The 25,182-nt window shown below is 37.3% G+C and overlaps 2 protein-coding genes across 2 annotated transcripts; both read left to right on the top strand.

Annotated features, from left to right (window-relative positions):
• The first annotated feature begins 5,425 nt into the window (after positions 1 to 5,425).
• Positions 5,426 to 6,385, top strand: LOC125353568 (olfactory receptor 14J1-like). The gene has a single exon (XM_048349261.1). It carries the CDS (start codon positions 5,426 to 5,428, stop codon positions 6,383 to 6,385), a length of 960 nt encoding a protein of 319 aa, XP_048205218.1.
• A 15,789-nt stretch (positions 6,386 to 22,174) lies between these two features.
• LOC125353567 (olfactory receptor 14J1-like) lies at positions 22,175 to 24,244 on the top strand. The gene is made up of 2 exons (XM_048349260.1): positions 22,175 to 22,222; positions 23,291 to 24,244. The coding sequence occupies exons 1-2, from the start codon at positions 22,175 to 22,177 to the stop codon at positions 24,242 to 24,244; spliced, it is 1,002 nt and encodes a 333-aa protein (XP_048205217.1).
• The last annotated feature ends 938 nt before the right edge of the window (positions 24,245 to 25,182 follow it).

Below are 25,182 nucleotides of genomic sequence, written 5' to 3'. Positions count from 1 at the left end.
TGAACCACATCACCACTTTCTAGTGGTTAATTGGAATAAGAGTCTTAGCCTTTCCTGTCTGGGCTGGCTTTGAACTGCTTGGTGGCTCATACCTGTAATCCTAGCTACTCAGAAGGATGAGATCTGAAGATTGTGGCCTGGCTTTGAGCCATTGAACCGCAGTTCTCAGATCTTAGCCTCCTGAGTAGCTAGGATTACAGGCATGAGCCATTGATGTCTGGCATCTTTCTTAGATGTAGTCTGTGACCTTTTTTAAGGAAATCCAGCAACTGTTATACAGATGATAACAATAGCTACCTTTGAGTGTTACATTATGTTAATTTACTAATTATAGACCTTTGAGGGAAGTATTCTCATCATTACTTTAGAAAACTAAGACTAAAAGATTAAAATTTTTCTCCACATTTAGTAAACTAACACATAAGAAATCACACCTATTTTAATTTTATTTTTATTATCTTAATTGGTACCATTGAGCTATTTAACAAGTCAGTTTATAAGTACAATAAACCTTGATTGATATCAACCCTTTCATCATTCTCCCATTCCTCCCGACCCAGTCCCTCTCCCTCAATTTTCCCAGTTTTATAGGATATGCAGTGAATGTTATGACTACATTCTCCCACTCTCCTTTCTCTCTTCATTTGCCTGACCTTTTCCCTGGCTCACCCCCATCCCTTTCAAGTACTAATTTCCTGGTATTTTGGTGAACCATCAATTCATTTTTTAATTTTCCTTTGCAAATACTATACTTTGGTAATTATGTTTGTGTACACTTGGATACAATCCTGTATGTGTTTGCTTGGATATTTATAAATTAGATCTAGCTTCTAGGTATGAGAGAAAACATGCATCCTTTGTCTCTCTCGGCCTGACTTACTTTATTTAACATTATTTCAATCACTGAAGGCAAACAATTGCTAATGCAGAATATTGTATCCATCCTTGTTTTCATTCACAACCTAAGAGCAAATAGATATTCCGTGAAAAATAACTAAAACTACATAAGATATTTAAAGACATCTTTCATACAGAACATCAACATTAACATGAATAGGTAGAGAAAACAGACCCTACCAGATGAGCAGATGAACATGGCGGAAAAGAAGAGACAAATCATCTAGGGGGATAACATGATACCACACTTAATATTAATGTACTTGATTCTCTCATCAAAAGACATAGATTGGGTAGTTGGCTCAAAAGACAACACCCAACCATTTGCTGTATACATCAAACCAGTGTTTCTTTGGGGTTTTTTTCTGAATTCCAGCTCCTTTATATATCTTTCTTTGAAAATGTTTGCCTCCAAAATGTGGGGTTTGTGTATGTATATCAACTATAAAATAATAATACTTCACTGCTGACTGAGATAACCATCCAGCATCTTCTTTTCCCTTACTGAAAACTTTATATTAGTTAATTCCACCCATTGATGCATAAAGGCTTCGAGAAAGAAAGTGTGTTTAGTGGACATATCACATCACTGCATGTGATTCTTTTTAAAAAATATTTAGTCGTTCATGTATTTTTACTCGTACCAGTATATTCAAAGATTTTGCTCTCTTTTCTGTAGGTCCTGCGGCTTTGAACTCAAGCCCTGAATGCTGTCCAGAATGCTTTTTTGCTCAAGGCTTGTCTTCTACCACTGTGAGGCACAGCTTCACTTCCAGTTCCAGGTGTGTTTGGGGAGAGAGGGAGGGATGTTTCATTGGAGACAAGAGTCTATTGGATTTTCTTACTCAGGCTGGCTTTGTACCAAGATCCTCAGATCTTATCCTCCTCAGCAACTAGGATTACAGGTGTAAACCACCAGCACCAGGGGATTTTGCTCATTTTTAAGTGAGGTTTTTTTTTTTAAAAAATGTTATACATGCATAAAAGAATATCTCTGTGTCTACAAGTATATATAGGAAGATTGGTTCATTTGTCTAATATTTGTCCGTAAAAATGCCTTCCTTTTTGATGCACTCCAGATTATTGATTTTTTTCCTTTATGATTGTTTCAGTGTCCACACACACACCCTAAAGATACAAAGCTATTTTTATGCTTGCCTTAAAAAATTATAATTCCAGGTCTATCTCTAACCCTGATTGAGTTAATTTCTGCCTACGCTACAATGTCTGCAATGTGTAGCCTTGTAATTGTTGAAAAATGTTCAAAAGTGTGCATCCACAGTGTTTTGTCTATTTGTTATTTTGTGTTACTTCCATTGGCTTCTGAGGTTTCTGTCTGAAGAGTGACTATAAACTCCAGCCCTACCCCATCAAAACTGTGTAGGAGGTGATCATAATGTTTGAGTGATTTGTTTTGTCTTGTTGTGAAATCTTATGAACACACCACAAACACACACACACATATGTGTATATATACATATATATGTATATATACATACATATATATATGTCCCAGCCTTTACTGTCAGCTGCTTTCACTCGAAACTTATCTATATTTGCAGACATTCTATGGATCAAGTTTGAATGTTTACACTTTGTTCCTGTCAAGTTATCTTCTTTTTAGGAAAGCTTTAATAAGAAAGAGAATCAAGCTGGCCTACATCAGTAAAATAAGACAGAAGAGGTAACATAATAAAAATACATGAGACCTTCTGAATCCAAATTTCAGAGTATGCAGATCACTGTTTTTAATAAGCTCTCCCTGCAATTCATATGTCTTCTAAAATTTGATTGCCATAGAATTATAGACAGAAAAACCTCTACCTACACAGCCTTTTAAGCCAGGCCCAATTAGTGTGGAAATTTTAATGGTTCTAACTCCATAGAGAGGCAGAATACTTTCATCATTCAATTTAAAATTTTGTGTCAAAGCCTCCTCCCTTAAAAAAACAAACTCTTTCTCAAGGGAAATAATATGGGTTTAAACAATCCCTGTAAGAATATATATCTGAATTGGTATCAGTTTTTCTCATGATTTACCCAGTCATCAAGAATGCTGTGGTACATTTTCCAATCTGGGATAAAGGAAGAGGTAAAGGATTATGGAAATTCTGATTAAATATTCTATTCTTCAAGTTGAATTAACCAAAGCAGAACTATTCATTCTAACAAGGAAGGGAGCTGGCCTTACATAAAATGTGTCCATTTAAAAAGTCTATATGGTTAGTTCATACAAACAGATTATGATTAGTGACCATTGGAGGAAAACCAGGAAATTGGAAAAAGCTAATATTTCATGTTTTTCTATCAATAAAGAGTAAAACAATATTTCATGTTTTTCTATCAATAAAGAGTAACACTCCTCCAAACAATCACTAATATCAGTAAGAGAAACAAATCTCTAGAGAGATGTTTGCTAATGGCATTGCAGCATTCCCCAAAAGTTCCACAGTACCTTTTTTATGTTAATAGCTTTTACGTGGGAAAGTGATATGAATTACTGAAGCTAAGTGTTGGAATGTATATCTTGATTTTGTTATATACATTTTCTGCATTCCATATTTCCCATGAAAGGATACTAAAAAGACTAAAAGAAGATTACACTAGTTTTGTGAATTAAAATCTATATTTTGATGAAATCTATCACACTGTCATTTAAAAGTGCTCAAAATATCAATATTTAATATTTTATTTACTGTTTCTTGATGGCCATTTTTATTAATTGGCAAATTAAACTATTAAGTGAATAAAAATTGATTATGATGCTTTGTACAATTTAAAGATTTCAAGGAAAAATGTCACAAAAATGTAGCACGTGGAAAGTTCTGTGATATGTGGCCTGAGGAAATAACAAGTCTCATGATATTCGAGTTAGATTCAACTTGTGATTCATATTTGTGGAATAACTATCAAGAGGCTTTTAGGTGTGGCAGTTAAAGCAAAATTTAGAAAATTTGAAGTTAATTTAGTTGCCACATGTGTTGCAATATGAAGCCACTGACGTCTGACAGGCATAGAGAAGGAAAGTTTATACAAGGCACAGAGTACCAAAATAAAAACCACTGACAACAGAGGATAAACCAAAGGGGGGCGGGGATGAAAGAAAAAGCAGAATGTTGCATGTGGTACATTCAAAAGAAAAGGAACGCTTATATTGTAACGTTATTCTTCACAAAAGAGAAGATGGGAGAGACGCAAGGAAAGAGATAGGAAATAGAGGGCAAAGGTAGTTCTTATACTGGTAAGTAATGGAGAAGCACATTGACCTCAAATTTGACAATTCTCCTAAGGATCATTTCTCAGAATAAGACTCTCTCTCTCTTTCTCTCTCTCTCTCTCTCTCTCTATCTCTCTCTCTCTGTCTCTCTCTCTCTCACACACACACACACGCACACAAAATCTCACTTACAACATTTCACAACATTTGGAATGTTGGAAAGTTTCAAACTACTATCACAGCAGTTTTTTTTTTCAGTTGTTGACTTAATTCTTCAATGGAAGTAAAAACGTGCAAAAGTATGGGAGTTGTTATTAATGACTCCCCTCACACCATATACCTATCTACAGTGCAATGAGGGGTGAATTTTTGCTAATTTCTATGGCACAATAGTTAAAACTTTGGATCATAAAGGAAAAAAGAATTTTCTCTCTTGTCTGAAATATGAATCAAGTATACTCATAGTCTCTTTCTCAAGTTGTATACTGGGTATTTGCTTTTCTCACACTTGAGCACCATTTCAAATTAGCTATATTTTCACTACAAGAATCTTTACTGTAAAACATTGATTATGTCATCAGATAACAAATTATATTAAGATCAGGGAAATAAAGTGATCAAATAGAAGTTACTTGATTCCAGAATATGTAACACAGTAAAATGAGACAATGAATGTTTGAAATTTTTAGCAATTTTTGGATGTGGGTGTGTGTGGGTGTGTGTGCATACACAGCTACTTCTGAGATTTAAACTTAGTACCTGGATCTGTCTCTGAACCCTGAGATATATTTCAAGGCTAGCACTCTATCACTTGAGCCATAGCTCCTCTTCTGGCTTTTATGGTGGTTAATTAGAGTTAAGAATCTCTCAGATTTTCTGCCCAGGCTGGCTTCAAACCACAGTCCTCAGATCGTAGCCTCCTGAGTAGCTAAGATGACAAGGTGTAAGACACAACCAGCACTCAGATTTCAACATATTTTTAATGTTGATTCCAACAGGACATCAATTAAATAAAACAGTAATAGGAACAGCATTGACTCTACACGTTTGTCCCCTACATCCAAAATAAGCCTTTCAAAATGATGACCATATTGATGGCTAGGTAGGATTCAGGAATAAACAATATTCAAATAACTCATGCTTTAATACTGAATACTGAAGTAATTCCAAAATAGAGCTGAGGCATAACAATTCCTTAATGATTACTTATTAAAAATAAATAACAATATAAAAATAAACAATAGCTTTCAGTATAATTATATTTACCATAACCTTTCATTTTCTAGATGCTGCACACTTTCTTTTTTTAGGATGATTACAAATAAAACCGGAAAGAATGGATTCCTTCTCACGGGATTTTCTGAGAATCCTCATCTGCAGCTCTTACAAGCTTTCCTGTTCTTGGTCATGTACCTTTTGGCCTTGACAAGCAACTTCATCATCATCACCATCACAACACTAGATAAGCATCTCCAGTCGCCCATGTATTTCTTCCTGAAGCAACTTTCCATTCTGGATGCCTCCTTCATCTCTGTCACTGTCCCCCAGTCCATTGACAATTCCCTCACAGGCAACGGCTATATTTCCTATGCTCAGTGCATTCTCCAGGTTTTCTTCTTCACATCTTTGGGTGGGGCTGAGCTGGCCATTCTCACGGTGATGTCTTATGACCGCTATGTAGCCATTTGCTTCCCACTGCACTATGAGCTCGTCATGGATCCCAGAAAGTGTAAGAGCGCTGTGACAGCTGTATGGGTAAGTGGAGGCATCACAGGAATCATGTACACAACTGCCACATTTTCTATCACATTCTGCAGGGCTAAAGTCATCCACCAGTTTTTCTGTGACATTCCCCAATTACTTAAGTTCTCCTGCTCCAATGATTACCTTGCAGTCATTGGAGTGGCTGCATTCATGTCGCTGGTGGCCTTAGCCTGTTTCATCTCCATTGCCTTCTCCTACATCCACATATTCTCCACGGTCCTAAAAATCCCCTCTGCTGAAGGCCGATCTAAGGTCTTCTCCACCTGCCTACCCCACCTTTTTGTTGTCTCATTTTTCCTCTCCACAGCCATCTGTGCCTACCTCAAACCAACTTCAGATTCTCCAACTGCTTTGGACCTTATGTTATCCATCTTTTATGCAGTAATTCCTCCAACACTCAATCCAATTATCTACAGCCTGAAAAATGAGGCACTAAAGGAAGCTTTAGTGAAGTTACTGTTGGGTAGCTATTTCACTGGGAACAAAGCTTATCTCTTATGTTGTTAGTGTGTTTACAATAGTATACGCATGTAGTCCTTTAGCAATTGCAATTTCTTCATCATTTAATGATCATAGAAAGCAGTAACATTTTTCAATAGATCAATGCTATATACATTTTCATCATATGAACACTACATTTCTTTTTTTTCTTTATTGTCAAAGTGTGATACAGAGGGGTTACAGATTCATATGAAAGGCAGTGAGTACATTTCTTGTTCTACTTGTTACCTCCTCCCTCATTTCCCTCCTCCCCTTTCTCCTCTCCCCCAAGAGTTGTATAATTGGTTTATACTAAATGGCATTTCTTTACTTAAGTCAGTGAAACCATCTAGTTGTTTTATAGTAAGAAAAGTTAACAATTGTGACTTTTTCACATAGATCCTATACTTTCTAATCTTCCCAATACATGTACATACGACCAAATGTCCACACATGGACATATGAACAATCACAATACAATCTGTAAACCCATGAATGTGCAATATTACAATAAAAACAAGAAAATAAAATCAAAATATTTACCAACAACTCAACCCATGAAGAATTCAAACTTTTTACAAAAATCTTCTAATTTCAAATGTCCATTTAAAATGTTTTGTCTTTTACAGATCAATTTTACCTATTAGTACAAATTTATATGTCATTACTAAGTTCATCAACATAATTGAACTATTATATTTCTCTTGGAGCCATAAGACTCAATATAATTTATAAGAAAAATAAGCCCTTAACAATGAGACATGGAGTGGTTATTTTCAGTGTGTTATGCTTATAATTCATGGTAAAACTTAGAGCTCACCCCTTCTGAATTCCAACAAATTTATGAGGCTAATTTCTCAAATTGTACCAACTGTTTCAACTGTCTCTTCAACTTGGCCATATTGTTTCCAAAAATATGAAACTATTCATGTATATGTCAGCTAGTTGTGGCCATGTCACTTTGCGGTTCACATGGTTTTTATTATATTGGTATTCAAATATTCCAAAAGAAACTATTGAATGGTTGATGTCCTACTAGGTGCCTGAAACACAAACACTAGCCAAATACATACATTAGTAAGTGTTGAGGTTTTCAATACTTTACCATTCCTAATATTTTCAAATGTGTAATGATTAAACACACATATATGTTTTCTATATTACTTATCCTAATTTAAACATTTAAAGTTAATATTGTACAGAAGTCTTTATGAGAATTAGAGTGCCAAGTTTTGAAAAACCAAACAATTTTTCCATATCTCTTACTGTCAATTATCTTCATATCTTTTTTTTTTTTTTTTTTGGCCAGTCCTGAGACATGGACTCAGGGCCTGAGCACTGTCCCTGGCATTTTGCTCAAGGCTAACACTCTGCCACTTGAGTCACAGAGCCACTTCTGGCCATTTTCTGTATATGTGTTGCTGGGGAATTGAACCCAGGGACTCATGTATATGAGGCAAGCACTCTTGCCACTAGGCCATATCCCCAGCTCCCATATCTTTTATTTTTATGCCAGCTCTATAAGGTAAGTTAAGCTGACATGGACCATGATCCTGCTGTTTGTACATTCTCATAGGTGGAATGACAGATGTGAACAACTATTAACTCAGCTTCTTATTGGTCAAGGTAAGGTCTTGAGAACTTTGTGTCTGAGCTAGCAAAATAAGCCAGGTTCAGCAAAACAAAGGTGGATTATCATTTTCCCTACTATTTGGATACTAAAGCTAAAATGAAAACATATGAACATATAGGATACAATGTATTTCAAAGACAAAAAGAGAGGCGGGATGTTGGAATTAAAAGAAGAAGTGGGGCTGTGAATATGGCTTAGTGGCAAGAGTGCTTGCCTCAAATACATGAAGCCCTGGGTTCTATTCCTCAGCACCCCATATATAGAAAAACAGCCGGAAGTGGCACTGTGGTTCAAGTGGCAGAGTGCTAGGCTTGAGCAAAAAGAAGCCAGAGGCAGTGCTCAGATCCTGAGTTCAAGGCCAAGGACTGGCCAAAAACAAAAGAAAAGAAAAGAAAAGAAAAGAAAAGAAAAGAAGTTACAGGACATCCAAAAAGCCAAGAGAAACAGACACAGTGATAAGGAGGCTGAAAAACAATTTTTAATCCTTGATCAAGAGGGTTAAGCAAATACAAAAAAGGAGGGTAGTAGCAGCCCTGGAATTGCTAGTGAAGAAACTAGCAATCTTTCTACAAAATAAACCCATATATTCCACATGCCTTATACTCATATTGAGGGTTAGGTGTGACAGTGACTTGTCCTGCAAGACAAGCAGGAGAAAGACAATTGATGTCTTCTAATATCTCAAACAGGTATAGAGTGAGGCCTTGTCATGAAAGATAGTATGTTTTTCCATATTGGATCACACTGGGGAATTACATTGATTTGTAATGAGGACAATTGTAATGAGGTCAGAGAGCATATGAACACACTGTCATAGTGCCGGGGTTAGAGATGACCACAAGAGAAGAGGGACAGAGGCTGGCAATGTGGCCTAAAGGTAGAGTGCCTACCTAGCATACATGAAGCCCAGGGTTTGATTCTTCAGCACCCCATATACTGAAAAAGCCAGAAGTGGCACTGTGGCTCAAGTGGTAGAGTGCTAGCCTTGAGAAAAAGAAGCTCAAGGACAGTTCTCAGGCCCAGAGTTCAAGCCCCAGGACTGGCAGAGAGAGAGAGAGAGAGAGAGAGAGAGAGAGAGAGAGAGAGAGAGAGAGAGAGAGAGAGAGAGAGAGAGAGAGAGAGGAGAAGAGGAGAGGAGAAGAGGAGAGGAGAGAAGAGGAGAAGACAAGAGGAGAGTAGAGGAGGAGAGGACAGGAGATAGGAGAGAGAAGAGAGAAAAGAGAAGAGAGAAGAGAGAGAAATCTGATACATACCTTCTGAGAAGTTTAAGCACTGGAGAACTTGTGCAATGGTCCACCCTCCATGGTAGGGAATCAGTCCTATTCCTTACAAGTCGCTGTCGAAATGGAACACAGAGCACACCACCTCAAGAAGGTGAACGCTGCATGTATTTCTGCCAAGTAGGACTTACAGCTCAAAGTCTAGGTCTTCCTTCCTGATCTCTATCTTCTGACAGGAACTTAATGGATATCTGGATATAGTAGGAATGTCTTGAGAATAGCTTTGCCCTAGATTATTGTATTTACTTCCAGGTAGGACTCAAAACTCCACACCTTAAGCTGAAGTACATCCATGTAAATTCTAATTTTTTTTCAAAATGCACTGTGTGCATGTATGGAAATACCATAGATAACCATATTATCAAAATAAGCTAATTCAAAAATAGAATAATAAAATATCATACACACATATTGTTTCTTTCATTCCATGTATGTAAGCAGAGTTCAGCATACCCCAATTCAAAAATGTAACATAGCACATAAATAGAAAAAATCATATGATCATCTTAGTAAATGCTAACAAAGCCTTTGACAAAATTCAATATCACTTCACAATAAAATCCATTTCGAAATTAAAAACAGAAAGAATGTGCCCTTAAATAACAATGTTATATATATGCTCAACCTAACATTGTGCTAAATGGGGGAGAAAATGAAATCATTTCCTTTGAGGTGAGAAAGGAGACAAATACACCCACTTCTGCATTCTTATTGAACACAGTGTTTGAATTCTGAACTCAATCAATAAGGCAAGAGAAAGAAAGAAATGGGATACAAGCAGGAAAGAAAGAAATCAAGTTAGTCCTATTTTCACATGATAGGATTCTATACAGAAAAAACAATGCCTATGAAGTTAGGAAGAGGACTCAGAAATGACCAAGAGAATAGATTCATTTCCAGTAAGTTAGGAAGTTGTTGCAAATATTTTACTAAATTTCAGTGTATGGGGTCACCCTGTGATCTTTCCAGGTGCTGATACTGAATACTTGCTCCTTTAACAGCATTTCATTATGTTTTAATCACTATATCACGTATCATTTTCATTCATTATAGCACAGATCATGTACTATCACATTTTCACTATCCTTTGCCATCATAATGATGACCAACCTAACATCTCCAATCTGAGATCCTACATATAAATCCAGTGTCATGGATAAACAGCATTAATTTCCAGTTTTATAACAGGTCTGAAATTATAGATTCATTTATTTAGGGAGAAATAAGTGTATTTGTCTTTCAGAAATGCATGAATTAATAGTGTTCTCCACATGTGCTCAGACCATTTCCAGCAGCATCTGGGTTTTTGGCAGGCATTCGACTTTCTGGTTGTCTCCTGAGAGCTTCTGCATCAGAATTCTAAATGTGGAGCACTGATCCCTGACCTTTAACAAGCTCTCCAGGCAATTTACATATGGTATGCACTCTGAGAGCCACTACAGGCTACCAAACTATTCCTCACTTGTGTGGAGATCTTAATTTTCTCTCATTTCCCAGGTGGTAGAGTTGCAGAATATTTTTGTCATTTAGTTCAAAGTTCCATTTCCAAAAATATTCTTGTCCTCAAAAAATAAAAAATCTGAATAATCTTTTTCTCTAGGGAAAAAATATAACATGTCTGGTTTTTTTTTAAATATGTGAGCTTAGAGAGGAGAAATGTCAGAAGCAAGTTCATGATCATTTTGGATGTCTGCTAACAGACTAAAGAAACTTGTGGTGAGTTTTCCAATTTGGGAGCAAGGATACAGGGAAAGGTTTTATGAAAAACTAACATACTTCATGTTGAATTTGTAAAAGGAAAACCACAAATTTACAAGAAATGTATCCAATGCCTAACGTATGAAACTGTAACCTCTCTGTATATCACTTTGACAATAAATAAGAAAAAATATTTAAAAAATAAAAAATAAGTTAAGAAATAAACAATGAAATAAGCTTACCTCCTATAATGAGCATATTAATGAAGTCTACATATTTTGCGCAAATAAATGTATTAAAAGTAACGGGCTATATGTGGAAAACTTTTAAGTTGAAAAAAAGGCTTACAATTATGTGATTATACATGTTAAACATTTATAAAAAAACTTCTTTAAAATCTCTGATGTTAGTTGGGGGACAAAACTTTAGCTCGACATACATGGAATGTAATTATGGATGTCCTCCTGTGTTCTTTCATGCTTTTTATTAGTATTGATAAATTTTGGATATAAATAAGCAGCAAATAAGCATACAAAAAGGCCTAGTGTTCATACCTCAGTCCTTTTCTATAAGAATTTTAATACATAATTTTAAGCTATTAAAATACAGATTCGAATATTAAATTGGGGGGGAGATCTGTCATGAGGCTTGAACTCAGCATCTGGGCACTGTCCCTGAGCTTTTAAGTTTTTGTGATCAAGGCTAGCACTCTACCACTTGATCCATTCCTCCACTTTCAGCTCATAGACTTCCTTGCCCAGGCTGTCTTTGAACCATGATCCTCAGATTTTAGCCTCCTCAGTATCTAGGATTACTGGCGTGAGCTACCAGCACCCAGATATTCAAATATTGAACTTACCTGGTAGGAACCAGATAAAAATACATTGTGGATTGAATGAAATCTATTTTGTGATAGATTCAATCTGGCATGAGACCGCCGTATACAAACAAACACTCAAAATTTCTGTTTAATTACTGGTATATTGATACTGTATGTATAAATGTGGCAGCTTAAAATATCAAATAAAACAAAAAATAAAATATGGAAAATAATTCTGCTTTTCATCTTTTTTTCAAAATTTTATTATCAAACTGATGTACAGAGAGGTTACAGTTTCATACATTAGGCATTGGATACATTTCTTATACTGTTTGTTACCTTGTCCCTAATACCCCCCTCCCTCCTCCCCCTTTCCCTTTCCCCCCATGAGGTGTTCAGTTCACTTACACCAAACAGTTTTGCAAGTATTGCTTTTGTTGTTGTTTGTCTTTTTTTACCCCGTGTCTCTCAATTTTGGTATTCCCTCTCAATTTCCTAGTTCTAATACCAGTATACACGGATTCCAATATACTCAGATAAGATTACAGAGATAGTGTAGGTACAACCACAGGAAGGTGATACAAGAACATCATCAATAATAGAAGCTACAGATACAGATGGGACGTTGAAAGTAGTTACAACTGTGATATAACAATCGTTTCTATAACATGGAGTTCATTTCACTTAGCATCATCTTATGTGTTCATAAGGGTATGCTCTGCTATGACTTGCCTAAACCTGTACTAATTATTCCCAATAAGGGAGACCAAAAAGTCCATGTTTCTAATAGCAAGCCCACAGACTGCGAGAAGATCTTTACCAGCCATTCAACGGACAAAGGCCTAAAATATATGCAGAACTAAAAAAATTACCTTCTTCCAAAACAAAACCGCAGAGAACCAATAGCCCCCTCATCAAGTGCTCTAAAGACTTACAAAGAGACTTCTCTGATGAGAAAATGAGAATGGCCAAGAGACATATGAAAAAGTGCTCTACATCACTGGCCATAAAATAAATGTAAATCAAAACAACATTGAGATTCCATCTCACCCCAGTAAGAATGTCATATATCAAGAAAACTAACAATAACAATTGTTGGAGGGGATGTGGGCAAAAGGGAACCCTACTTCATTGTTGGTGGGAATGTAAACTGGTTCAGCCACTCTGGCAAGCAGTATGGAGAGTCCTCAGAAGGCTAAATATAGAACTCCCCTATGACCCACAGCCCCACTTTTGGGTATCCATCCAAAAGACCACAAACAAGAACACACTAAAGCCACCAGCACAACAATGTTCATCGCAGCACAATCTGTCATAGCTAGAATCTGGAACCAACCCAGATGCCCCTCAGTAGACGAATGGATCAGGAAAATGTGGTACATATACACAATGGAATTTTATACCTCTATCAGAAAGAATGACATTGCCCCATTTGTATGGAAATGGAAGGACATGGAAAAAATTATACTAAGTAAAGTGAGCCAGACCCAAAGAAACATATATAATACATTTTAATCCATGGTTCCAAAGTAATGAAACTTCTCAAGAAAATGACCGTATTGTTTGCTAGCAAGTAAAGAAGCATTAGTTATCCGTAGCTAATTCTTAAATACTGAAAAAGCAAATATGCTAATAACAAACACATAACGCATCCAATGCTCAGAAATCTGTCACCAAACACTCACTGAAGTATTGCTGTTGATTACTTTCAATCAATTCAATCGATTTCCTCTGTAAGTGGAGTAGTTTCTCAAGGAGCAAACACACATTTTCCCTTAAAGGCAAAAGTGGAATGACTACATTTATACTCAAAAGTTACTCTTGGTTTATACTATAAATTGAATACTCCATATATACTAAAAATATGCATTTGTCACCATTGGATTATCTACATCAAATAAATAACAAGCTAGTAAATAACAATTGCTTACAACATTGCTTAACCATTGGAATAAACAATGATGAACACATGTAATTTATTTTATTATAATTCTACTGCATTTCCCTTATCTTTTAAGATTCCAGCTGCTGTTACAATTTATTTTTTCAAATTGATGAAGACAAATAGAACCACAATGACTGGATTCCTCCTCATGGGGTTTTCAGATCATCATGAACTGCAGATCTTACATGCTTTCCTGTTCATGGTGATATATCTAATGGCATTAGTAGGTAACTTCACAATTATCACCATCACAACACTGGACGAGCATCTCCAATCTCCAATGTATTTCTTCCTGAAGCAACTTTCCCTCCTGGATGCCTCCTTCATCTCTGTCACCATCCCCCAGTCCACTCTACCGGTTCATTTGGGAAACAGCAAAGGTAGTACTCAGAGGAAAATTTATCTCTGAGTGAATACACGATCAAACTGAAGAAACAGCAACTCAATAATTTAAGGAAGTACCTTACTTTCCTCGAAAGAGAACAACAAGTCAATAGACGGAAGCAAATAACTAAAATCAAATCTGAATTAAATCAATTAGAGACAAAAAAAATTGAAAGAATCAACAAAACAAAGAGATGGTTCTTTGAGCAAATCAACAACATGGACAGACCCCTAGCAATCCAACCTAAAAACGAAGGCAGCACACTCAAATAAACAAGATCAGAGATGAAACAGGTAACATCACCACAGAAACAACCAAAATTCAGAACACAATAAGGGACTATTTTGCAAATCTTTATGCCAACAAATTCGAGAACTTAGAAGAAATGGATGATTTCCTAGGAAAAATTCCTATCCCCAAACTCAACCATGAAGATTTAAACCTTCTAAACAGACCCATATCCAGTATTGAAATAGAAACAGCAATGAGTGATCTCCCATCCAAGAAAAGCCCAGGTCCAGACAGATTCACAGCAGAATTCTGCAAGGCCTTCAAAAAAGAACTCACAAAAATATTTCTCAAACTCTTCAATAAAATTGTAAGAGAATGTTCACTACCAGACACGTTCTATGAAGCCAGTATAACCCTCACCACACAACCAGACAGGGACTCATCACAGATAGAGAACTATAGACCGATTTCCCTGACGAAAATAGACACAAAAATTCTCAACAAAATTCTGGCCAATCGACTTCAACAGGTCATCAAAAATATCATACACCACGATCAAACTGGATTCATCCCAGGGATGCAAAGTTGGTTTAATATACACAAGTCAATTAATGTAATCCACCACATCAACTGGAGCAAGCTAAAGAACCACATGGTATTATCTCTGGATGTGGAAAAAGCATTTGTACAAATCCAGCACCCATTTACGATAAAAGCCCTGGAAAAACTGGGATTGCAGGGAACATCCCTGAATATAATCAAGGCAGTTTATGATAAACCAACAGCAAGCATAACTCTAAATGGGGAAAAATTAAAGCCATTACCTTTAAAATCAGGAACAAGGCAGGGATGTCCACTCTCTCCCCTGCTCTTCAACATAGTAGTAGAATTCCAAGCCAGAGCAATCAGGCAAGAAGAAAATATAAAGGGGATCCAAGTAGGTAAAGATGAAGTTAAACTCTCTCTCTTCGCAGATGACATGATCCTATACCTAAAGAATCCCATAGACTCTACCCCCAAACTACTAGAGCTGATCCAAAACTTTGGCAAAGTTGCAGGATATAAAATAAACCCTCAAAAATCAACGGCCTTTCTCTATGCTAATGACCCGAAGACCGAGGCTAATATCAGGAAAGCAACCCCCTTTGCAATAGCCTCCAAAAACATAAAATACCTAGGAATAACCTTAACCAAAGAAGTGAGTGAAAGACCTCTTTGAGGAGAACTTTAAAACCTTGAAAAACGAAATTAAGTCAGAACTAAGGAAATGGAAAAACCTCCCATTCTCCTGGATTGGGAGGATTAATATAATCAAAATGGCAATATTGCCAATGGCTATCTACAAATTCAATGCAATACCCATTAATATCCCAACACCATTCTTTGATGAAATAGAGGAAGCAATCCAGAAATTCATATGGAACAATAAAAGACCTAGAATAGCAAAAATAATCCTAAGCAGAAAGAACAGTGCTCGAGGAATTACAATACCCAACTTCAAGCTGTATTATAAAGCTATAGTAATAAAAAACAGCTTGGTATTGGCACCAGAACAGGCCTGAAGACCAGTGGAATAGAATTGAAGACCCGGGAATGAACCCACAGAACTAAGCCTACTTAATCTTTGATAAAGGGTCTAAAACAATAGTTTGGAAGAAAGATAGCCTCTTTAACAAATTGTGCTGGAAAAACAGGCTCAACACATGCAACAAACTAAAACTAGATCCTTATATATCACCCTGCACCAAAATCAATTCCAAATGGATTAAAGACCTAGAAATCAAAACAGACACCCTGGAAACAATAAAGGAAGAAGTAGGAGAAACACTTGGGCTCCTTGGCACACGACGGAACTTCCTGAACAAAGACCCAGAAAGGCTACAAATCAAAGAAAGTTTGGACAAATGGGACTGCATCAAACTGCAGAACTTCTGCACGGCAAAGGACATAGCTTGCAAGATAAACAGAAAGCCCACAGACTGGGAGAAGAACTTTACCGGCCATTCAACGGACAAAGGCCTCATATCTAAAATATATGCAGAACTAAAAAAATTACCTTCCTCCAAAACAAAACCGCAAAGAACTAATAGCCCACTCATCAAGTGGGCTAAAGACCTACAAAGAGACTTCTCTGATGAGGAAATGAGAATGGCCAAGAGACATATGAAAAAGTGCTCTACATCACTGGCCACAAAGGAAATGCAAATCAAAACAACATTGACATTCCATCTCACCCCAGTAAGAATGTCATATATCAAGAAAAATAACAATAACAATTGTTGGAGGGGATGTGGCCAAAAGGGAACCCTACTTCATTGTTGGTGGGAATGTAAACTGGTTCAGCCACTCTGGCAAGCAGTATGGAGAGTCCTCAGAAGGCTAAATGTACAACTCCCCTATGACCCAGCAACCCCACTTTTGGGTATTATCCAAAAAACCACAAACAAAATCACAGTAATGCCACCAGCACAACAATGTTCATTGCAGCGCAATTTGTCATAGCGAGAATCTGGAACCAACCCAGATGCCCCTCAGTAGACGAATGGATCAGGAAAATGTGGTACATATACACAATGGAATTTTATGCCTCTATCAGAAAGAATGACATTGCCCCATTTGTAAGGAAATGGAAGGACTTGGAAAAATTATACTAAGTCAAGTGAGCCAGACCCAAAGAAACATGGACTTTATGGTCTCCCTTATTGGGAATAATTAGCACAGGTTTAGGCAAGTCACAGCAGAGGATCACAAGAGCCCAATAGCTATACCCTTATGATCACATAAGATGATGCTAAGTGAAATGAACTCCATTTTATGGAAATGATTGTTATATCACAGTTGTAACTACTTTGAACATCCCATGTGTATCTGTAGTTTCTAATATTGATGATGTTCGTGTATCACCTTCTTGTGATTGTATCTACACTATCTCTGTAATCTTATCTGAGTGTATGGGAAACAGTGTGTACTGGTATTAGAATTAGGAAATTCAAAGGGAATACCAAAATTGAGAGACAAAGAGTAAAATAAGAGAAACAACAACAAAAGCAATACTTGCAAAACTGTTTGGTGTAAGTGAACTGAACACCGCAGGGGGGGAAAGGGGGAGGAGGGAGGGGGGTATGTGGGACAAGGTAACAAAAAGTACAAGAAATGTATCCAATGCCTAACGTAGGAAACTGTAACCTCTCTGTACATCAGTTTTATTATAAAAACTTAAAAAAATTTTAAAAAATCATACACCACGATCAAACTGGATTCATCCCAGGGATGCAAAGTTGGCTCAATATACGCAAGTCAATTAATGTAATCCACCACATCAAACAGAGCCAGGTAAAGAACCACATGGTTATATCACTCGATGCAGAAAAAGCATTTGATAAAATCCAGCACCCATTTATGCTACAAGCCCTGGAAAAACTGGGTTTCCAGGGAACATTCCTGAATATAATCAAGGCAGTTTATGACAAGCCAACAGCAAGCATAACTCTAAATGGGGAAAAACTAAAGCCATTCCCTTTAAAATCTGGAACAAGACAAGGAGGTCCACTCTCTGCCCTTCTCTTATACATAGTACTAGAATTCCTAGCCAGACCAATTAGGCAGGAAGAAAATATAAAGGGGATACAAATAGGAAAAGATGAAGTTCAACTTTCTCTCTTTTCAGATGACATGATCCTATACCTAAAGAATCCAGTAGACTCTACCCCCAAGCTACAAGAGCTGATCCAAAACTTTGGCAAAGTTGCAGGATAAAAAATAAACCCTCAAAAATCAACGGCCTTTCTCTATGCTAACGACCCAAAGACCGACGCTGACATCAGGAAAGTAACTCCTTTTGCAATAGCCTCAAAAAACATAAAATACCTAGGAATAACCTTAACCAAAGAAGTGAAAGACCGGGACTGGGGATATGGCCTAGTGGCAAGAGAGCTTGCCTCGTATACATGAAGCCCTAGGTTCAATTCCCCAGCACCACATATACAGAAAATGGCCAGAAGTGGCACTGTGGCTCAAGTGGCAGAGTGCTAGCCTTGAGCAAAGAGAAGCCAGGTACAGTGATCTGGCCCTGAGTCCAAGTCCCAGGACTGGCCAAAAAAAAAAAAAAAAAAAAAGAAGTGAAAGACCTCTTTGAGGAGAACATTAAAAACATGAAATATGAAATTAAGGTAGATCTAAGGAAATGGAAAAACCTCCCATGCTCTTGGATTGGGAGGATTAATATAATCAAAATGGCAATATTGCCAAAGGCTACCTACAAATTTATTGCAATACCCATTAATATCCTAACGCCATTTTTAATGAAATACAGGAAGCAATCCAGAAATTCATATGGAACAATAAAATACCCAGAATAGCAAAAACAATCCTAAGCAGAAAGAACAGTGCTCGAGGAATTACAATACCCAACTTCAAGCTGTATTATAAAGCTATAGTAATAAAAAGAGCTTGGTATTGGCACCAGAACAGGCCTGAAGACCAATGGAACGGAATTGAAGACCCAGAAGTGAACCCACAGAACTATTCCCACTTAATCTACGATAAAGGAGCTAAAAAATAGTTTGGAAGAAAGATAGCCTCTTTAACAAATTGTGCTGGTAAAACTGGTTCAACACATACAACAAAATAAAACTAGATCATTATATATCACCCTGCACCAAAATCAATTCCAAATGGATCAAAGACCACGAAATCAAAACAGACACCCTGAAAACACTAAAAGAAGGAGTAGGAGAAACATTTGGGCTCCGTAGCGTAGGACAGAATTCCTTAACAAACACCCAGAAAGGCTACAAATCAAAAAAAGGTGGGACAAATGGGACTGCATCAAACTGCAGAGCTTCTGCATGGCAAAGGACATAGCTTGCAAGATAAACAGAAAGCCCACAGACTGGGAGAAGATCTTTACCGGCCATTCAACGGACAAAGGCCTCATATCTAAAATACATGCAGAACTAAAAAAATTACCTTCCTCCAAAACAAAACCGCAAAGAACCAATAGTCCACTCATCAAGTGGGCTAAAGACTTACAAAGACACTTCTCTGATGAGGAAATGAGAATGGCCAAGAGACATATGAAAAAGTACTCTACATCCCTGTCTATAAAAAAATGCAAATCAAAACAACATTGAGATTCCATCTCACCCCAGTAAGACTGTCCTATATCAAGAAATCTAACAATAATAATTGTTGGAAGGGATGTGGCCAAAAGGGAACCCTACTACATTGCTGGTAAAATGTTTCAGCCACTCTGGCAAGCAGTATGCACATTCCTCAGAAGGCTAAACATAGAACTCCCCTATGACCCACAGCCCCACTTTTGAGTATCTATCCAAAAGACCACAAAAAAGAGCACACTAAAGCCACCAGCACAACAATGTTCATCGCAGTACAATTTCTTATACCTAGAATCTGGAACCAACCCAGATGCCCCTCAGTAGACGAATGGATCAGGAAAATGTGGTACATATACACAATGGAATTTTATGCCTCTATCAGAAAGAATGACATTGCTCCATTTGTAAGGAAATGGAAGAATTTGGAAAAAATTTATACAAAGTGAAGTGAGCCAGACCCAAAGAAACATGGACTCTATGGTCTCCCTTATTAGGAATAATTAGCACAGGTTTAGGCAAGTCACAGCAGAGGCTCACAAGAGACCAATAGCTATACCCTTATAAACACATAAGATGATGCTAAGTGAAATGAACTCCATGGTATGGAAACGATTGTTATATCACAGTGGCAACAACTTTCAACGTGCCATGTGTAACTGTAGCTTCTATTATTGATTATGTTCTTGGATCACCTTCCTGTGGTTGTACCTACACTATCTCCTTATCTTATCTGAGTATATTGGAAACCGTGTATACTGGTATTAGAACTACGAAATTGAAAGGGAATACCAAAATTGAGAGACACAGGGTAAAAAAAGAGAAACAAGTACAAAAGCAATACTTGTAAAACTGTTTGGTGTAAGTGAACTGAACACCTCATGGGGAGAAAGGGAAAGGGGGAGGAGGGAAGGGGGTATGAGGTACAAGGTAACAAACAGTACAAGAAATGTATCCAATGCCTAACGTATGAAACTCTAACCTCTGTGTACATCAGTTTGATAATAAAATTTTTTTAACTTTTTTTTTTTTTTTTTTTTTTTTTTTGCCAGTCCTGGGGCTTGGACTCTGGGCCTGAGCACTGTCTCTGGCTTCTTCTTGGTCAAGGCTAGCACTCTGCCATTTGAGCCACAGCGCTACTTCTGGCCATTTTCTGTATATGTGGTGCTGGGGAATGGAACCCAGGGCCTCATGTATGTGAGGCAAGCACTCTTGCCACTAGGCCATATCCCATAGCCCTGATAATAAAAATTTGAGAAAAAATAAATAAATTTTTAAAAATGTGGTACATATACACAATGGAATTTTGTGCCTCTATCAGAAAGAGTTACATTGCCCCATTTGTAAGGAAATGGAGGGCCTTGGAAAAAATTATACTAAGTGAAGTCAGCCAGACCCAAAGTAACATGGACTCTATGGTCTCCCTTATTGGGAATAATTAGTACAGGTTTAGGCAAGTCACAACAGAGGATCGCAAGAGCCCAATAGGTATACCCTTATGATCACATAAGATGATGCTAAGTGAAATGAACTCCATGTTATGGAAACAATTGTTATATCACAGTTGTAACTACTTTCAACGTCCCATCTGTATCTGTAGCTTCTATTATTGATGATGTTCTTGTATCACCTTCTTGTGGTTGTACCTACACTATCTCTGTAATCTTATCTGAGTATATTGGAAACCGTGTATACTGGTATTAGAACCAGGAAATTGAAAGGGAATACCAAAATTGAGAGACACAGGACAAAAAACGGCAAACAATCACGAAAGAAATACTTGCAAAACTGTTTGGTGTAAGTGAACTGAACACCTCAGGGGGTGAAAGGGAAAGGGGGAGGAGGGCGGGGGTTATGAGGGAGGAGGTAACAAATAGGACAAGAAATGTATCCAATGCCTAACGTATGAAACTGTAACCTCTCTGTACATCAGTTTGATAATAAAAATTTTTTTTAAAAAATAAAAAGAAAATATCGTTAATAAGCATTGTTACAGATATCATGATATGTTTTAATAGCCAGGACCACCTTGTGAGTTTTTCAAGCAGTACTGTTACATGTATTTTAGGAACTCTGAGAACATGTATTTATTACCTTCAATATCTTAATGAATGACTGAAATAGCTGACCAAAATCTGAGATCCAATACCCAGACCTCAAGGTTAAACATGAAGTTGAACACTGACAACTAGGTTTCTTGGAGGCCCAACCTTAGAGGCTCTGCTACATTAAAACTATCTAAATTTTCCTGTGAGACTTTCAGAAGTGCACGACACAGCTGCCAAAGTGATCTTCTCACATGGGGCTCAGACCCGCAGCCCAGACAGCACGTGAGAGCCTGGCAAGCGCTCGGCTTCCTCCCAAGCTCCACCTGAGACCTTCTGCATGGGAACTTGTGAGTGTGCGCATGCGCCCTGAATCTTCACAATTCTCTAGATAGTTCATGTGTCCTTAAATTTTCACAACCTTGAGCTACAGGCAACAGAATCGCATGTTTGCCCATCCACTCGTTCTTCATATGGAAATTTCAGTCATCCCAATTTCAGAGAGAGAGAGAGAGAGAGAGAGAGAAAGTGATTTCTTTTCCTCATTTAGCATGTACGTGTTTTAATAAACTTCACCCAATACCTCCCCTAAAAAGACTCAACCGATCCTGATGTCCAGGAAAACAAAGTTGTTAATATCTATGTAATTATAACAGAAATGTCAGATGTTGTCACGACATTCCATAGCTACCTTTACATCTGGAGGACAGGAGGTAAGTTTTCAAATCTTGAATGAGGAAAAGGGAAGGTAACAAGCTTCAAATTAGATTGGGGAATCAAGATTGTTAATTTTAACTAGACAAGCACAGATAACTGGAAATGAGCATGTTTTACAACTCCTATTATTTAATGTATATTTATTACATTGATGGACAATAAATTGAAAATGTTTAATTTAAGAAATATTGGTATTTATTTGTTTATCTAGGTAAAGAATTGTCCAAGCTCTTCAAAGAATCCCTGCCACCAGTTACTGTGCATAAGTTCAATTAAATTATACTTTTTCATCAAAAGCCCCTACGTGTTGTTTAATGTATAAATTCAAAGCCAGGCAGCAACAGCTCACACCTGGAATCCTAGCTACTCAGAAGTCTCAGATGTGAGGATCATGGTAACATGCTAGCTCGGGCAGGAAAGTCCATGAGACTTTTATCTCCAATTAAACACCTTAAATTTGGAAATACAACTGTGGCTTGCATGGTAAAACTATAGTCTTGAGCCCAATAGTTTAGTGACAGTTTCAGGCTTTAATTTCAAGCCACAAAAGAGACACAAAAAATAATAAATAAGAACAATAAAATAGCAATACTAATAGATGTAGTAGTAGTAATAGTAGTAGTGGCTGTAGTGGCAGTGATGGTGGAGGTAGTAATATATAATAACTATTTTAAAAAAAACAAACAGGTTGAAGCCAGGTGCCAATGGCTTACAGGATTATCACTGTAATCCTAGCTACTCAGGAGGCAGAGATCTGATGATATGGGTTCAAAGCCACCCTGGACAGAAAAGGCAATGAGACACTTATCTCCAATTTACCACCAGAAAACTGGAAATAGCATTATACCTCAAGTGGTAGAGGGCTAGACATGAGCTCAGGGACATGCCCTGGTACAGAGTTCAAGCTCAATGACTGACAAAATAAATGACAGGTTAATGATCAGGAGCTGCATTAATAAATGGTGGTTACCAATGGGTACCTTATTTAAGCTTCTTTGACTGGATTTCACATACGATTAAATTTTCCAGGCGCTAATACAATTTCCATTTTCCAATTGGTTTAGACCAATGGAACCAAAGGAAGTGGATTCCTCCTCATGGGATTTTCTGAGAATCCTCATCTGCAGCTCTTACAAGCTTTCCTGTTCTTGGTGATATACCTTTTGGCCTTGACAAGCAACTTCATCATTATCACCATCACAACATTGGATGAGCAGCTCCAGTCTCCCATGTATTACTTCCTGAAGCAACTTTCCATTCTGGATGCCTACTTCATCTCTGTCACCGTCCCCCAGTCCATTGGCAATTCCCTCATGGGCAATGGCTATATTTCCTATGCTCAGTGCGTGCTCCAGGTTTTCTTCTTCATGGCTTTGGCCTGGGCTGAGGTAGCCATTCTCACGGTGATGTCTTATGACCGCTATGTAGCCATTTGTTACCCACTGCATTATGAGCTCATCATGGACCCCAGAAAATGTAGGAGTGCTGTGACAGCTGTATGGGTAAGTGGATGCATCTCAGGAATCATGTACACAACTGCCACATTGTCTCTCACATTCTGTAAAGCCAAAGTAATTCACCAATTCTTCTGTGATGTCCCTCAGATCGTGAAGCTCTCCTGCTCCAATGATTACCTTGCAGTCGTTGGAGTGAATATACTCATGACTGTGGCAGCCTTAGCGTGTTTCATCTCCATTGCCTTCTCATACATCCACATATTCTCCACAGTTCTAGGAATCCCCTCTGCTGAAGGCCGATCTAAGGTCTTCTCCACCTGCCTGCCACACCTCTGTGTTGTCTCAATTTACCTCTCCACAGGCATTTGTGCATACCTCAAACCAACTTCAGACTTTTCAACTACCTTAGATCTTTTGCTATCTATCTTTTACACAGTAATTCCTCAAACACTCAATCCTGTTATCTACAGTCTGAGAAATGAGACAATGAAGAGAGCTATCCAAAAGTTAATATTGGACAGAGAATTTACTGAGAGAAAAATGGTTTTTCAATGCCATTGAGATATCTTCAATATTATGTATCTGGAAATTTTTTTTCAAATTTTTATTATCCAACAGATGTGCAGAGAGGTTACAGTTTCATAGTTTCATATGTTAGGCATTGGATACATTTCTTATACTGTTTGTTACCTTGTCCCTTACCCCCCTAGAAATTTTTATTAGCAGAATTCCTTCTAGAAATTTTCATTAGCAGAATTTCTTCGATATATTGCGTAAATAAAAAGCAACCAAGATGCATTGTGTTGGTATATTACTTTGTTGAATGGCAATTACTTAGAGATCATACAATTCTATTTTGCAAAAGCAACATTTTTAGTATAAACTTTCACTTTCTAATGCAGTTGTGTTCATCTCTTGTTTTAGAGGTAGTTTTCCTTAATAATGAATATAAGTTTTAACACTTGTGACAAGAAATATTGACCAGCCTAAATTACCAGACATAAGCACAAATGACTAATAATCATATCTTTTATCCACTCAGTTATTAAGTATTTAACCCATGTAAAAAACCCATTTATGCATATTTCCTTTTTGAATAGTATACCAATGATAGCTTTCTATACAATATTTATTGTGCAAATTCTAGGGCTTGAACTGAAATCCTGGGCACGGTCCCTGAACTACTTTATTCACGGCTGGTGCTCTATCACTTTGAGCCTCAGCAGCACCTCTGGTTTTCTGGTGATTAATTGGATATAAGGTTTTCATGGACTTCTTTGTCTTTGCTGCCTTTGAACTGCATTCCTTAAATCTCAGGCTGCTGAGCAGCTAAGATCTCAGATTTAGCCACTGGCACTAGTCGTTTCATTGAGCCAACTTAATTTAATATTGAATTGATTTTTAAAATATATACATACATTTGTGGTTAAATTTCCTATTTTCATGACAATCACTATGCATTTAAAATATCCCCAGAATTAGTAACTATTCCTTAGTTT

Source organism: Perognathus longimembris, chromosome 6 (genome assembly GCF_023159225.1).
Source record: "Perognathus longimembris pacificus isolate PPM17 chromosome 6, ASM2315922v1, whole genome shotgun sequence".
Taxonomy (NCBI): Eukaryota; Metazoa; Chordata; class Mammalia; order Rodentia; family Heteromyidae; genus Perognathus; species Perognathus longimembris.
The sequence above is the reverse complement of the archived record's forward strand: the minus strand, read 5'-3'. Positions and strand labels throughout refer to the sequence as shown.